Below are 17,139 nucleotides of genomic sequence, written 5' to 3' on the forward strand. Positions count from 1 at the left end.
TATGTGTATTTATTGTCTGTGTAGTTGTATGTATGTGTATTTATTGTCTGTGTAGTTGTATAGTATGTGTATTTATTGTCTGTGTAGTTGTATAGTATGTGTATTTATTGTCTGTGTAGTTGTATAGTATGTATATTATGTATTTATTGTCTGTGTCTGTGTAGTTGTATAGTATGTGTATTTATTGTCTGTGTAGTTGTATAGTATGTGTATTTATTGTCTGTGTAGTTGTATAGTATGTGTATTTATTGTCTGTGTAGTTGTATAGTATATGTATTTATTGTCTGTGTCTGTGTAGTTGAGCTGCTGCAACACTTGAATATGATCAATAAAGGAATATAATAATAAACTCCCAAACAACTACATCTCCCATGATGCACCGGTCCTAGCAGCGTCGGAGTTCAAAGTTCACAGTAAAAACAGGGTGCTCGCTGGCTGGCTGCTTGCGGTGCTCGCTGGGAATAATCAACAACTTGCCGGTCACTGGTCATCGGACACCGAGGATGGCCCTCAGCTAACCGGCCCTGTGCTACTCTGTTGTCGGGCGGATTTACTGACAAACCACGGCTAGCTGGGTTAGCTAGCCGGCCGAGGAGCGCATAGCAAACTAGCTAGCTGCTAGCTGCTAGCTGCTAGCCACCTAGCATCCTCACTGGACTGAAGGCAGCAGCTATGTTCGTGCAGGAGGAGAAGATCTTCGCAGGGAAAGTGTTGAAAATACACATCTGCACCATGGACGGGACGGAGTGGCTGGAGGAGGTGACGGAGGACACCACTGTGGAGAAACTCAAGGAGAAGTGCTTGAAACATGTATGTTTTAGTGTGTGTGTGTGTGTGTGTGTGTGTGTGTGTGTGTGTGTGTGTGTGTGTGTGTGTGTGTGTGTGTGTGTGTGTGTGTGTGTTGTTTTGTTGTTGTTTTCTGTCCTGTCACTCCTGTGTCTGGGGTGTTTGCAGTCCGCCATACCCCTCTGAGCACATTGTATTTATAGTAACTGGGTAGACCTTGCTATTTATAATTCAGCAGGCTGGTTACCAGTCAGTCAGTCAGTCAGTCAGTCAGTCAGTCTGTCTATTCTTACACAGCTCACTTCTCCTTCTATGGCCTATAGGATAACCTAGACTGAACCTGCACCTCATGTTTGTTTATCATGACAACGTGTTGTGTAACATCAACATGTGGGCACAGCCTGATCAAATGTATGAGCAGATTCCTGGCTTTTGTGAAGGACTCTTTGTTGTGTTTTAATATTTGATCCACCCTTTATACAGTACCAGTCAAAAGTTTGGACACACCTTCTCATTCAACTACTTTGAAGAATGTAAAATATAAAACATATTCTGGTTTGTTGAGCATTTGTTTGTTTACCACATAATTCCATATGTGTTCCTTCATAGTTTGGATGTCTTCAATATTAATCTACTATGTAGGAAAAAAAATAAAGAAAAAACATTGAATGAGAAGGTGTGTCCAAACTTTTGACTGGTACTGTATAATTAAATAAAATTTTCCAAAGATGTGTATGCAATCCCCTTATTATGTGACTGAAACTTTTTTTATTTAAAATACATATATATATACATACAGTACCAGTCAAAAGTTTGGACACACCTTCTCATTCAACTACTTTGAAGAATCTAAAATATAAAAACATATTCTGGTTTGTTGAGCATTTGTTTGTTTACCACATAATTCCATATGTGTTCCTTCATAGTTTGGATGTCTTCAATATTAATCTACAATGTAGGAAAAAAATAAAGAAAAACCATTGAATGAGAAGGTGTGTCCAAACTTTTGACTGGTACTGTAGGTTCAGAGCCGATACTAGTTGATTAATTGCCTTTTAAATTAAAGTTTAGTCTATACAATATCAGAAAATGCTGAAAAAAACAACTCCTTCCCCAGAGTCCCAGGTTAGATTTTAATATCAATATGTTTGTCTCACCAAAGGATATTTATTTTCATTGATATAAGTGGAGAAATGCAGCAAATACTCAAAAGTGGAGGATTGTTTTTGATTGATATTTGACTTAAAAGATGTATTGATAATCAAAATTGTTGTGGATTAATATTAGGACACCTGATTTATCAACTTGTTGGTGTTTCAGCTATAGTTGATTGACAGGAAATTGACAACGATTTTGAGAATTGGTTAATCTTTCAAACCGTTTATTAAGCAAATGCCAGACCATACCATAATTATTTAATGGGAGAACTTTTCTGCTTGTCAGTTTTGTATATTGTAACTCAAATATTTGCAAGTTGATGGTGAAAAAAACCACAATTTGAAGATGTCACTTTTTCTAACATTTTCTATATTTTGTGAGTATTTGACACCAACCAAAAATAACTGTCATATTGTGCAATAATGCAAAGACTAAATAGTTGAATCCCTACTGTTTATTTCTGAGACGTTTGTATTGTGCTTGTCTTACAGTATGTGCACGGAAGTCTAGAAGACCCCAAAACACTTACCCACCATAAACTCATACATGCTGCTTCAGAACGAGTCCTCACAGACACCAAAACTGTCGCTGAGGAAAATCTCAAAGACAAAGGTATGTTTCTTTCTATTTGACAAGATGTGGGATGCAGACAACCTCCACTGTTTTCCACGATCTGACCATGTTTCATACATCTTGTAGACGTTTTGCTGCTCATAAAGAAAAGACCGCCACCAACACCTCCAAAGATGGCGGAAGTTAGTACAGATGAAAAGGTAAGCTTAATCAACTTTTTGTTTAAAAAACGGAGCTGAAAAGCGCCTTCATTAATGTTTTTTTTTTTAATTCAGCACCAGAAATGTGGCTTCTTTATTTTGCCTGCTTTTAATTATTTCTCTTTGTTGTTTCTCCTGGTTGTCACAGAAGAAACAAGATAACAAGGCTCCAGACAAAGATGCAATTCTAAAAGCCACCGGCAACCTGTCCACACGCCACACTGACCGCACCGTTACCCAGCACAACATCAGAGATGTAAGGCTCTCTGCGGAATGGATATAGCTTAGTTTAGACCGTTGCAAACTTGGTCATTTTGCAAATATGTTATTGATTTTTGTTCCATTTGTGTTGTTCCAGTTTCAGACGGAGCTAAGAAAAATCCTGGTTTCTCTCATTGAAGTCGCCCAGAAGCTTCTTGCCTTGAACCCTGACGCTGTTGAACTTTTCAAAAAGGCCAATGGTAAAACTTCTAATCCTTTAAAACTATTACAAATATTTACAAGTACGAAAAATTAGGATCGGGAGAATACTTTTTTTTGTTAAAACAAAGCAAAAGTTCAAAAATACATTCATCCAATAATGCCCTAGACCACTTATGCTCTGCGTAATCTTGGTACTGTAGCCAACCTTGACAAACATTGAGCTAAAGGCGGGGTCAACATGTCGTACATATGGAGAGTTTATTACATACATTTTATTTCAAAACTTAAACTCAACAAAATGAAGTATGAGATATTTTATGTAGAAAGAGTAGCTCCATATAGTGACCCTTATTTAGAGTATTTCTTTTACATACCAGCCATATTTCGATATGTATTGTTGCTGGAAATCCTGATGTTTATTGTTGGAGACATTTCACACGTATTGCTCAACCCTTAGTTACAGTTCTCTTGTCTCTTTGTGTTTCTGCGTCTTGCAGCGATGTTGGATGAAGATGAAGAGGACCGGGTGGATGAAACAGCCCTTCAGCAGCTCACTGAGATGGGATTCCCTGAGAGCAGAGCCATCAAAGCTCTTAGATTGAACCAGTAAGTCTTTGTTGAATAACAATCACAGCTGATGACGGGCCAAACTATTTAGAATATATCAACAGTATTTATCTAGAAAAGAAAGCCTTTTTTTTTTCTCTCATCTCATCTTATCCTTTCTTTCCGCAGCATGTCAGTCACTCAGGCGATGGAGTGGCTCATCGAGCATGTAGATGACCCCACTGTAGACGCACCCATACCTGGCCAGGACTCTTCTGGGGCAGCGGGAGCCACGGCTGCAGCCACACCGGGGCCCTCAGTGCCGGCCTCCGTTCCTAACCTTCTCCGCAGCCTCTCCAGCCAGTCGAGCACAGAAGACAGCATCAGGCAGGACGAGCTCACAGAGATCTTCAAGAGGATCCGCAGGAAACGGGAGTTCAGACCGGACTCAAGAGTGGGTGTCTTTATCCTGTCGGAGCTATTATTTTTAATTACTTATATATAACTCATCTCTGAGCTTTCCATTACTCTGTAATTTGTAGGAAGATGCTATTGAGAGAGATTTAGAGAATACTGAAATGGGCCCTTATGGGTAGAAAGTGTTTGTGGCTTTAGTGGTAGAGGTTTTTATATCACCTTGATTGTGTTCATAGTCTTATCGTTTCCCTAATTTCTAGAGCTTAATGTACCTCCATTTTCCAAAGGAACAGTGCTCCCCAGTATCTTCTAAAAATAGAAAAGTGATTAAAGTGCCATCTTCTAACAAAACACTCCCACATGTTACAATTTGAGTGGTTGCAACTCTTGCTGCCAGCTACTTCTTCCATTGTGCACAAATTGTGTTTTTTTCCCCCAAGACACCTGCCACACAGAGCTGTGACTGTGTTTGTAGACTTTATGAGACGGAACATTTCTTTAAACTAACACTCAGTCTTTTCCCTTGTGTCTGCAGGCTGTCATTGCATTGATGGAGATGGGGTTTGATGAGAAGGAAGTGGTCGATGCTCTGAGGGTGAATAACAACCAACAGGATGCAGCGGTGGGTTCAAACATCCACAACAGTGTTTGCGTGAAGATTTGAGAAATGGCTCTTTTTTTTTTCTTAAGCCAGCTGACTTAACCTTTGTTTTTCTGATGGCGAGCTATACTGATCGCAGCCGTTTACACAGGACATGTGGCCATGACGCTAAAACAAAAGTTGTTTTAAGAATAACAGTGCATGATATAAACACGGTTTTGTTGCTGATCCTAGATTCAAACCTCCACAAAGATAAACAGAACGTGTACTTTGATTTCAGTTATTTTGTTTTTTTCCGTCCTGCAGTGTGAGTGGTTGCTGGGAGACAGAAAACCGTCCCCAGAAGACCTGGACAAAGGCATCGACACCAACAGCCCGCTGTTCCAAGCCATTCTGGAGAATCCAGTGGTCCAGTTAGGTCTAACAAATCCCAAGACCCTGCTAGGTAGAGTCAAGTCCAATTAACTTTACAAGCCAGGATAGTAGATGTTTCTGTAAATGGGAATGCAATTAATAGGAAAATGACAGTCCACATCATATCAAAAACTTTCTTTAACATCTTTGCCTTTTTCGTTTTCAAAATCTGGTCTGGTTCCTGTTCACATTGACTTTTTACAAACGGACCTAGATAAGCAAACACAAAGAAGGAACTGATCATGAGCGTTATTAGTCGAGACTGTAGCTGGACCTTTTATATCACAAATAGTGACAGGTAAAAAAAAAAAAAAAAAAAAAGGAATATGGAACTCTGACTTTTGGCTATGAAGGTTAGAAGTTTGCTTTCTTAAGAGTTCATGCATCAGCAGATGGATTTAATTGTAGTTTAGCTTTTAGTTAATTCATGTTAACACTTCATTTAATTATCATAAAAATATTTAGGTTAGCCCACTTTGCTTTCATCCCACAAACAACCCCCCTTCTCAAGTGGTCTGGGTCCGGTTGGTCTGAAGACTTTTGAATAGCTGCTGTTTTTTTGTTAAATATCTTTCTTACCAGTGTTTATTGTGTTTGTACGCAGCGTTTGAAGACATGCTGGAGAATCCTCTGAACAGCACCCAGTGGATGAACGACCCTGAGACCGGCCCTGTCATGCTCCAAATATCCAGAATCTTCCAGACCCTCAATCGCACATAGAGCTTCCTAGTGACCCCCCCCACGTGTGACAGGCAGCTTGTGCGTGTGTGTGTGTGTGTGTGTGTGTGTGTGCGTGTGTGTGGATGTGTGTTTATCTGAGTGTGGCAGAGACACGAGTATTGTTTTTGCCTTGTAAAGACAACGCTGGAGGGGTCTAAGTATGAATTAAGATGTTACACATATAACTATTTATAACAGTACAGTAAAAACACTTATACGAAACCAATGTTAACATAAACATTATTACAGTAATAATAATAATAATAATACAAAAGATATTTAGTATGTTGTTTTTACATTTTAAAGAGAACAGTTTATAGTCATGACAGACATGATTTATTTTAAATAATTTCTCCACGTGCAGAAATGACATCAGACATCAATTTAATGTTTACACTTCAAAGAGAACTGTTTTTGTATGTTTTGCAATATTTAAATATCAATTACAGTTTTATCTGTCTCTTTAAATTGTTACATTTCATCTGTGGTGAATGTGTGGAAAACTTCTGTCAGCTTCACGTTTTTCTTTTTCTCCCCCACTTTGTCTTTGTCTTTTTTTTATTCTTTTAAATATCAAAGTACCTGCTTCTAATTGAGAGGCTGGTGGTCAAAGTGGAGTGTTTGTTCAGCTCGTTGAAAACAGGCGTTCAGACACATTACCTCTCTCTCCAGTCACGCCTGCGAGGTCACCGTAAGCCGGCCGCCTCTCGGTTTAAAGCGGAGAACGTTTGTGTCCTTGAGCTTCTTCAAGAATATTTATTTGACATTTTTTTGCCTTTTTTTTTTTCTCTTCTTTTTTCTAGACAAAAGCTGTACACTATACTGTTTGTGTCTTAGTCATGTTTTTACAAGAAAACAATATATTAGGCCTGTGTGTTTATTGTCAATGTGCTCTTGAATGTCATATTTTAATGTTGCGCTCATTTAGCACTTGTTCACCTCGACGAATATCACTCACTGCAGCACTTACGAAGTCAAAAGAAGGGTTCATGTCTCAAAACGCTGTAGTGGGGTGTTAAATGAAGCTGAGCCTAATCAAAAGGTGTTTTTTTTTTTTTTGCCTTTTTTAACCTTTGAATTTGAATGATGAAGGTGCATGCTCGCTTCTTGCTGCGAACTTGCAAGCATCTTCACACACACACACACACACACACACACACACACACACACACACACACACACACACACACACACACACACACACACACACACATATATAACAAAGGACATAACAAGATATGAGACACAACCAGTGATGTCTGTTGGTTTACTTTTTATTTTTTCTTTCTTTCTCTTGAGAGCAGTGAACATTTATGCTGTCAAACCAAACCAAAATGTCACTATATAATCTGCCTTGTCATTAGTTTTTACCCATTGAACCCCCCTCCCCTCCTCCCTCCTCCTGTATTTCTGTGCAATAGCAAGGACTTCTGTTGACCTGTAAAGAAATATATTTGTTTTTGAGTGTTAGAGAAGTGTGAACTGCAATGGGTAGCGTGTTCTACAATATTAGCCTTTTTGCATTGAGTACTTCGAATCTCCAGCTTACGAGAAGGCGAGCTTAGCCTCACCTGGTTGTACCGAGAGCTTAAAAAAAAACCAATATGGAGGGCGGTGTGTTTTGCCAAGCTTTTGAGTGTTTTTATTCAATATTTAAAAAGAAATGTGGTATTGACGTGACTTTCTGCTCAGGGAGGCTGAGATTGTTTTTCTAAAAACCTGTCGTTATGGCAAACCTCTGCTCACCTCACCCCCACCCCCTTCTAGTTTGGCATTTGAAAATGGCTTTAAACTAATCCGTCTAGAACTTTATGAATAAGAGCACTACAAGACATGGTTTCGTAATTGCAATATTTGAAAATATTTAAATGTTTTTAGAGAGAAGTGTCTGTTTGAAGTATTGTATTATTACATTATTTATATCGAAGCCAAACTAGTAACTTGTTCTTATTTATAACATTTTTAGCAAACCTCGGAGCTAATCTGTGAAAAGGAAAAAAAAAAAATTTAATGATTCAAATGTTGTTTTTACAAACCATTGTAAAAAAAAAAAAAAAAAAAAAAATGTTGCTGATGGACTTCTGGGTCTCAGCGTGATTGAAAGTAGTGCAACACGTTTGAACGAAGAAGGATTTCTACACACGTCTCCGGAAGCCTCTCTGCACACTCTCTGCACTGCGGTGGACCGCCGTCATAGCCACAAAGACCAGCCGCCTCTACTCCTCCATGCTTCACATCAGTACGCATACACAACTCTCCTCCTAATATCTGGAAACAAACATTGGGAGATTGTACTTTTTAAAGAAGGAAAAAAAAAAGAAAAAAAAAGGTCCACAGGAAATGCAGACCCCTTTTCAAAATAGTCAACAGGAACGGGAAACGGAACAAAACAAACTTTATTGCTGAGGGACACTGACGGATTGTTTGAGTAGCAGGGTTTTGTTTTCACTCAGCTTTCATACAGGACTGTCCCCCATTAACAACCTATGCAATATACTCTCACGGTCTGTTCATTCAGACAGCCTCACGGCTACTGGCATTTAAATCACTATTGCATTAAAGGTATTTTTTTGTGGCTGTATCGCTTGAATTCTGTGGGTTTTTTTTTAAGTTAACGGCCGTGTGAACAGCAAACCACAGGCAGGAGAAGTTCCACTGACAGGTTTTCAATATTTAGAAGTGAGTCAATGAGTGCAAGACTGGATTGATCACTTGGTACCTGTTTGGTTAATGTTTGACTTGTCGCTCTCTAAATGTCAGGCGGATGGAGAATGTGTTGTGCCAGGCAAGTGTACTATTGAGCAAGGAGGTTGTTTTGGAACATACAAAGGCTTAGAGGAGACATTTTGACATGTTGTAATCAGAAGACTTCAGAATGTGAGTGTTGAAAGTATTCAAGAAGAGACTTGAGACATCCTGTCACCTGGAGGATAGCCAGTATAACAAATCACAAATCTACAGACTATACAACATTTGATACCCTCTGTCCTTATAGATGCTCAGCTCAAATGAGGAAAACAACCCCAAAAATCACCTTTTAATGGGTACAGAAAAATTACAAATGTCGATAAAGCCTGGACTAGTCGGCCTGAAATTTCTGCTTCTCATTGGTCCTTTCTTGTTCGAGAGCAAAGGTGATCTGGTCAACTCTGCAGCAGCTCTGAGATTGTGGTTTTGGGGGTTTTGTTCTTCAAGTTATGCTTGTCTCATCTTGCTCTGACTGCTGTTCTTTTAACCCATCCACCATGTACTGGAGCTTAGTGATGGCAACTGATTCTCAGAGATGGTATCATTTTTATTTGTTTTATATAACATCTCTTCATGGCGCTCAGAGAGAGAGAGATGTTATGTCTGTTGAATTTAGCCCTGATGTCTGCATTCTCCGTCCTTTGTGTTGCTTCCTCTCTGAGGTCTGAGGCCCACTGGTCCACTTTCTCCTGGAGTGAAGAGACCGTGCTGTCCTTGGTATCAATGCCGCTTTGAAGTTTCAGGAGATGGACGTGCAGGGATGAATGATTTCATCATCTTTTTGCCAGACATTCCTCCTGCTGCTCAGTGAGGCTTTTTAAAGTTTCAAAAGGTATATTTATCTTTTACTATAACTAACTTTTACTAGAACGCTACAGCTAAATGTGCACTCTTGTGACCTATGTGTTTGCGTCTCCCTGCCTTCCTACGCCTGCTGTGAACCACAATTCCCTTTATGGTGATAATTAAGTTGAAGTTAAATGATAACAGCCCTGGAGTGCTTTGTGAGCTATTAATAAATACATTTGAATAGTACATACCTATTTAAATAGTATGTTAATGCAATGCAATAGCATTACAGGCCATATTTTCTTAATTATACAACAGTCCACTATAAAATGATTGCCAGACCAATTTACATTCTCAGTTTTGTGATTTTATTTGATTGACACACAATAAGCTATTAGTCATTTGTCATTAGAAAACAAACAATTATTTTTTCGACTGCATACAAATCAGTGTTGGCGAAGCTTTACAGATCCACTGAAGTGCCTGAAATTGTGACACCACATGTCCCCACTAGATGGCGTCATTCGTCAGTGCCACAACCACAACAACACAGGACGACAACAACAAAAACGTGGAAATATACTGTGATAAATTCAGACTTAAAAAAAATATTTAAAAAAGGAAGGAACAACTGGGCATGATAGTGGTTTTAGTCCACTTGTCAAACAAATATAATAACAAGAGTGTAGAGTTTACAATAAGTTGAGGCAAAAAAAATCTGTGCGATACAAATACACTGTGCAATACCATAACTATAATTATTCTGTCTGTATTTATAAGATTTTTTTCTTTAGTTATTGTGGATTTTTATTTTTCTCACTTACTTATTTCAAATACTTGTTTGTTTTTTCTACTATGTACCTTGTTTGCATTATATCTATGCTGCTGTAATCCTGTACATTTCCCCGCTGCGGGACTAATAAAGGATTATCTTATCTTAAATCAAAACCAAGCATCAGTGCCACAACAACACAGGACTACAACAACAAAAAACGTGGAAATATACTGTGATAAATTCAGACTAAAATAAAAAAAATTAAAAAAGGAAGGAACAACTGGACATGATAGTGGTTTTAGTCAACTTGTCAAACAAATATAATAACAAGAGTGTAGTGTTTACAATAAGTTGAGGCAAAAAAAATCTGTGCGATACAAATACACTGTGCAATACCATAACTATAATTATTCTGTCTGTATTTATAAGATTATTTTCTTTAGTTATTGTGGATTTTAATTTTTCTTACTTACTTACAGTACCAGTCAAAAGTTTGGACACACCTTCTCATTCAACTACTTTGAAGAATCTAAAATATAAAACATATTCTGGTTTGTTGAGCATTTGTTTGTTTACCACATAATTCCATATGTGTTCCTTCATAGTTTGGATGTCTTCAATATTAATCTACAATGTAGAAAAAAATAAAAATAAAGAAAAACCATTGAATGAGAAGGTGTGTCCAAACTTTTGACTGGTACTGTATGTTTTATTATTAATCTCAATATGCAAAGTAACTTAAGATATCAAATCAATAGTGGAGAAATAAGTAGGTTACAATATTTGCAGTAGGCTATAAACTTTATACTTATACCATTAAAATATACCAAAAAATACCTTTATTTTTGTACTTATGTGCAGTACTATAGTACTAGTAGTATATGCACTTTCTACCACTAATAGAGAGTTTAACAACATTTTATACTCTACTATTGCATCACTACACACACAAAGTAAATGCATTTTTTGTAAAATACTTAATATTTTTTCTACTATGAACCTTGTTTGCACTATATCTATGCTGCTGTAATCCTGTAAATGTAATAAAGGATTATTTTATCTTATCTTAAATCAAAACCAAGCAGATTTATAACATAACATAACATAACATAACATAAACACAGCAATACAGTGTTTTTGTTTCAAACAATGAATGAAGTCTACTTATTAGAGTGAGCTGGCCCCACTGCTGTATGTATGTAATGTAATGTAATATATAAGCTGCTGTAATCCTGTAAATGTAATAAAGGATTATTTTATCTTATCTTAAATCAAAACCAAGCAGCTTTATAACATAACATAACATAACATAACATAACATAACATAACATAACATAAACACAGCAATACAGTGTTTTTGTTTCAAACAATGAATGAAGTCTACTTATTAGAGTGAGCTGGCCCCACTGCTTGTTTAGTATTGATAGTTATTACCAGTGCTCTGGAAGGTAATCACGCATGCGCAGTGGGCGTCTTTAGGAAAGGGGCTGGTAATTACATTTCTCCGGGCAGAGCGCGAACGCACCGCCGGGTCCTCGCAGCAAAGCACGAGTCAATTACATGTGTTTATCTTATTAACTAAAAAAAATGAAGCTGCTAATACAGAGATAGATTTGTATTATAGCGTGTTTCTTTCACTGCAGAGCCTTCTCCTTTTTTTTCTTTTTTTTTTTTTCCTCCGCCTTCACCGAGGAGCGGCAGTCACGCAGGCCGAGAATCAGGTCTCGTTGCCGGGGGAGGGAGGACCACCCAGACCCGCCTCTCTCTCTCTGCTCCTAGCATTATTAGCATTATTAGCTTGGCTACAATGCTGCAGGGGTACTTTCCACACAGTGGGGCATATCCTTGGGTAATTGTTTAAACGGAGCAGAAAGAGGGGGGTGCCTTGGGGAGACGCGCAGCACCACACCTTTCAAGGTAACGTCATTCAGAGGGGGGCCTTGAATGCAGCGCGGCTCCTGTGACGTCACGGAGGAGCAAGCTAGCAGGCTAGTAGCTGTTAGCTTGCTTAGCTAGCTGTTATGTGAACATTTGCATGCTTGCTTTGCGTTAAACAAATGTGTGCTCTGTCACTTAACGGTGCTTCCTTTTGTTAATGAGATTGCAGTGGCACAAGTTAAGTGATGTGTGTATATATATGATATATAATATTAATGATATATAATGGTTAAGGTAAGGTTAGCATGCTGCAGGTGGTGTAGCATTGCCTTAGCATGTTTTTGTAAGCAGGTGAATGCACTTGTTTTCCACCATCCTATCATGACTAATGCAAGTACATGAGTTGGACTTATTCATTCTGATTTGATAAGGTTAAATACATTGTAATTATAGTGTGTTTTTTAAGTCTGCAGCAGTGCAAAGGAAATCTGTAAAAGTGAAAGTGCATTGAGTTTCTTTTAGGTAATCTGAGCACTGATTGGAAACACAAGTCTGCTACACTCCCTGCAGACTGTGTGTAATGGAAATGATAGTGAAAGGCAGCAGAGTAACATATGACCCAAATGAATCAAGATGGTGATAAGAGAGAGAGAGAAAGCACATAAGGATTTAAAGCAAGTCACTGAGACAGAACATACAATGTTGTGTTGTTGTTGTGAGTTTTGTTTTCTTGCAGGATTTGAGTCTTTCTGTCTGTCAGTCAGTGTGAGGGTGTGAGTAGTTGGCTTAAGCAACTATCTGTAAAGTTGCTCAGGTTCTTAAAGGCCCAAATCTGCTTGTTTGATAGCAAGTGTTTTTGGTTCAAGCAACTAATGTGACAATTTATTGGGTGTACAGTACCAGTCAAAAGTTTGGACACACCTTCTCATTCAATGGTTTTTCTTTATTTTTCTTTATTTAATTAATATTGAAGATATCCAAACTATGAAGGAACACATATGGAATTATGTGGTAAACAAACAAATGCTCAACAAACCAGAATATGTTTTATATTTTAGATTCTTCAAAGTAGTTGAATGAGAAGGTGTGTCCAAACTTTTGACTGCTACTGTAGGACAAAGATACTGACTAACATCAATCAGGCTTACCTTTTTATTTAGCATGTGTGTACTAGTACATACAGTACTTGTGTGCTTGCCACAATATAAATAAGGACCACAGAGTTTCATTTTTATGTTCAGTACTGTTTCATTCGTTCTAGGCCTAGGTTCATTGAAGTATCCAGCGCTGCAAAGTATTTGTCTCCTCTCTGTCATCAAGCATTCAACATAATGAATGTGATTACGCCAGCGAGGAGGATGCTACTTTGGTACTTATGTCTCAACCACCAGATATAAGCCTAATTGACTACTAAAGGGAGGATTAACAGCGGCACCCAAAACAGCACTTTTTCCTATATAATCAGCAAACACCAGATGAGGATTTTAATATTGTTACTCATTGAAGAATCATTTTAATACAGCATGGAGACACTCACACTTACCAGTGAGATTGCAATTAAGTATCATGTGGATGGCTAATAGTCATGTTATTTGACTGTTACTCAGCAGTGTGTTCAGTTTAATTGTGACACTAAAATCATATTTCATTTTTGGTTTTCAAGGATGGATGTTGATTTGTGTGCTAGCGGGGGCTGTGCCAGGAGAAAAGTGGATTTGGGTGGGGTTGCAGAAGGCACGATGGACGTTGTACCACTGGAGATGTACGACTCGGCCAGAGCAAAGATAGCTGCCAACCTGCGCTGGCTGTTTGCCAAAGCCTATGGCATTGGTGAGTAATTAAATTGACACTCACGCCACACAAATGCTTACTACTTTTTCTTTTTTTTTAGATTTACAATTGGCTATATTGTATGACTTACTTACTTAATAATATCTATATATCTACCATTACAGATTTAACAGGTAGCAGGTTTGTGACCACAGAGAGATAACACTATCCGCACCATATTGTCCTCATATATTTATACTTATTTCATGTTATTGGTGAAACAATGTGTTTACTCTTTTTCCACATTCTGCCATCAGCAGATTGTTCAGAGCGTCAGCGGGGAAACAGTGACAGGAAAAGAGAAAAATATTTATGCATGTGTGCACTTGTGCCAACAGTAATACCCCCATGACACTTGGCATCTGAAGCCTCCCTCACTGACTCACCAGATCACTGACTCACAAGATCCGTTCATTCTTGTCGGTTGGCCAGTGCGATTGAACCCAAATCAGGCAGAGTGACAGGCCCTGTGGATTAGGCTATATTTGTTAGACCGGTCTCAGAGCATGGAAAATACTGATCTGCACTGCCAGTCACTCAGCCTCCCTGTTAAGATCGTATCAGCATTAGTAACTGAGCTTTTCAGGCTAGATTTTCCTGTCTTGTCTGTGCTTGCAACAGTCAAGTGTTGACTACATTTCAGGACTTACTTAAATTGAATGGATTTTAGGACAACCCTTTAGAACCCGTTTCCCTTGTGGCTGCAGAAACTTAAAAAAAACAGCAGTATCACAGCTTATCCTTTTGTTGAGTAGTTAATACAATAAGTCCAATTTATTTTACTGGTTGCAGCTCGTCAAGTGCACGATAAAGACAGCTATAAACCTGATTTTTCTTGGAACTATTTTTTTTCTTTTTTTATGTGTAGATGAATTAACTGTAGATGTGAAGTTTGGGAATACTTAAAAGAATGTCCGCTCAGTTGCCAGTTTATAAGAAATTTACAAAAATCAAGTCTCTCTTTAAACAATCATCAGATACCCATTAGAGCATTAAAACAGGCTCTGCTTGCTAATCATTCTTCATGTTTGTAATAGCCATTAAAAGATCTCCTAATGTGGTTTGCAATGTAAATGATAGAGAACATAAAGCACAGTCCCCACTCTGTAAGTACTCCGAAGTTTATCAGTGTTTGTCTGACACTAATATGAGGATTCAGCATTTGTAGTTATCATTATAATAGTCAAATCAAGGAGATGTCTTCTAAACTTTGAAGTGGTTTTAGTGTAAATGAAATGAACATAAAGCTTTGACCTACAGAGAGTCAACAATACCAATGTTAGTGTATGTTAGTTTTTATTATAAATGCTTGAGAGAGACGTTGACATCATTGAATGTTCATTTTAAAGTCTATTGTTGTGCTGTTGGACTTGTATTGTGTTTTATTCAGAGGTGTCTCTGATATTCAGTCTACCCTTATTGATATAAATGGGACGGCCAAACCGTTAAAAACACCTCTCAGTTCAACACCCAGTTGCTGAATGTTGCCCATTGAGTGTTTAACAACCAGTGCAGCCACCTCTATGTCGCTGATAGTGGTTCTGACCAAGAGACAAAACATGGAGAGATCGATGTTTGAACTGGTGGTGGTTGGCTGTTCTGTTGGTCTAGCCAGTGGGTTTGCCGAAACCTTTTACATTTCATCAGCAGTCGGAAGTTAACGGCAATGCACAGTCAAATGTAGATGTTCTTTTCCTCTTGCATGCAGTTTTCCTCCTTCTACTAGCAGTTAACCAGCCATCATTAGGAGCTTTAGTTTGTGAAAAATATGAAGTAGTCTTTGGTGAAATAGTCATCATGGCTCATGAGATTCCAATTCAAACACTCGCTCAACTTTACGCCCTTCATATCACCAGCCAGTAAAAGTGTTGGAATGTTTTAAGATTAAATAGAATATGATTTATCGTAGGCTGTGCAGTCCATTGTTTCTTTGTGCATACCTATATATATTAACCATGAATCTGTTGTGAGAATGTTGGCCTAATTCACTCACATGATACATGTTTAACCTCTAAACTGCGGTCATTGCAACATGGAAAATACTGACAGTTTGGGAGGTGTTTAAGCTTTCTGTGGAAAGGGTTGCTGGATTAACATCACAGAATGGCGCTATTGTTTTACTGCATGGCTGCTATTTACCTTTGGGCTTGTTACACGGTGTCTCCTCCTTATCATAGAAGTTAAACTAAATCAGTGTTAGCCGTAGCTATCTGATGCTCAAGGCCCCAATATGTGCTGCTTTGCATGTCTGTTGCATCAGTGCAGTCTCTGGTAAAAATCATCCGTCATTATTTCAAAGTCTCGTGCAAGCTTTCCTTTGTATTCTTCTGTCTCTTTATATATCTGTGGTCATTACCCAGATGTTTTAAATGCCGCTGAAGCATTCATATTAAACAACTGTCAGTAAGATTGGAGTTTTAATGGTTATCCAGGTTAAGGGCGGAAAGCTACAGTCTCTTTTGTCCAATTTCTTTTCTTCTTTTAGCCTATTATTTTTGCTCTAACCTCTATTTGCTCTAAGGTTTTTTTTTTTTTTATAGGCTAATATTGTCTCAGGGTTCATATCAAACCTTGTAGGCATTTGCTTGCTCAGTTCACTGTCTGTCATAATAGGCCCCTGGCAAGCAATGCAGGCCAAAAAAAAGTAAGCGTAACAACGACGCATCGCAAATGAACTTGGGTGGAGATGCCGTTCAATTACAATAGAAAGCATACATTGGCTCCGAAGCTTTGGCAGCCCAGAGGGAGGCAACTCTCAGGTGCAGCCGCAATTATCTCCCTCCCCCCGGGGAACTGAATACACTCGGCCCATTTGTTGTTCACCCTTTTGGCTCATACGGTGTCTGCTACGTGGCTAATGCTGCACAGTTGTTTGCTTGGCTCGTGCAACGACTGGCGGACACAAACGGTGATGTAGTTCCATTTAAAATAAGTGGGGGTTTGGGGGTCCCTGTTAAGTCTCCGATCATGCATGTCTATGTGTACGTCATGCTCTCCTGTCCTGTTGCCCTCTGCATGTACCACAGCTGCTCCCAGCCTGAGCGACAGACAGCCAGACACAGAGCCGGTGAACACGCGTCATGGTTTCAGGCACATTGCCCGTCTTTGCCCCGCTCTCCCCTTTGCCTGCGTCGATCGTGTTGTGGTGCTGAACATGGTTGGCTGACTCTGCTGTAGCACATCCTGGGCGTTGCTGCCAAACCTCGTCCTCAACTGCTCCACCCTATCCCAGTTAGTAGATTTTTTTTTTTTCAGCCGGGCCCCTGGTGGCAGGAGGGTTT

At 38.8% G+C, this 17,139-nt stretch overlaps 2 protein-coding genes across 7 annotated transcripts in view; both read left to right on the forward strand.

The window, feature by feature from the left end:
• Window positions 1-412: 412 nt before the first annotated feature.
• Window positions 413-7,027, forward strand: ubac1 (UBA domain containing 1). The gene is made up of 10 exons (XM_054611840.1): window positions 413-810; window positions 2,436-2,556; window positions 2,644-2,717; window positions 2,866-2,973; window positions 3,076-3,178; window positions 3,638-3,746; window positions 3,876-4,140; window positions 4,639-4,725; window positions 5,011-5,149; window positions 5,723-7,027. Exons 1-10 carry the CDS (start codon window positions 673-675, stop codon window positions 5,836-5,838), a joined length of 1,260 nt encoding a protein of 419 aa, XP_054467815.1. The 5' UTR covers window positions 413-672; the 3' UTR covers window positions 5,839-7,027.
• A 2,383-nt stretch (window positions 7,028-9,410) lies between these two features.
• The window catches only part of camsap1b (calmodulin regulated spectrin-associated protein 1b), a 28,308-nt gene continuing 20,579 nt past the window's right edge, over window positions 9,411-17,139 (forward strand). For 3 of the 6 annotated variants that reach the window (XM_054611833.1, XM_054611838.1, XM_054611839.1), the window contains exons 1-2: window positions 12,124-12,265; window positions 13,692-13,858. In XM_054611833.1, the coding sequence (XP_054467808.1) occupies window positions 12,246-12,265; window positions 13,692-13,858 (187 nt within the window). In that variant the 5' untranslated portion in view covers window positions 12,124-12,245. Of the gene's footprint in view, window positions 9,419-11,667; window positions 12,068-12,123; window positions 12,276-13,691; window positions 13,859-17,139 lie in introns of those variants that run through there. The other 3 variants (XM_054611837.1, XM_054611836.1, XM_054611834.1) reach the window with 3 other exon arrangements.

The sequence above is a fragment of the Anoplopoma fimbria genome, chromosome 13, assembly GCF_027596085.1.
Source record: "Anoplopoma fimbria isolate UVic2021 breed Golden Eagle Sablefish chromosome 13, Afim_UVic_2022, whole genome shotgun sequence".
NCBI classification, from domain to species: Eukaryota; Metazoa; Chordata; class Actinopteri; order Perciformes; family Anoplopomatidae; genus Anoplopoma; species Anoplopoma fimbria.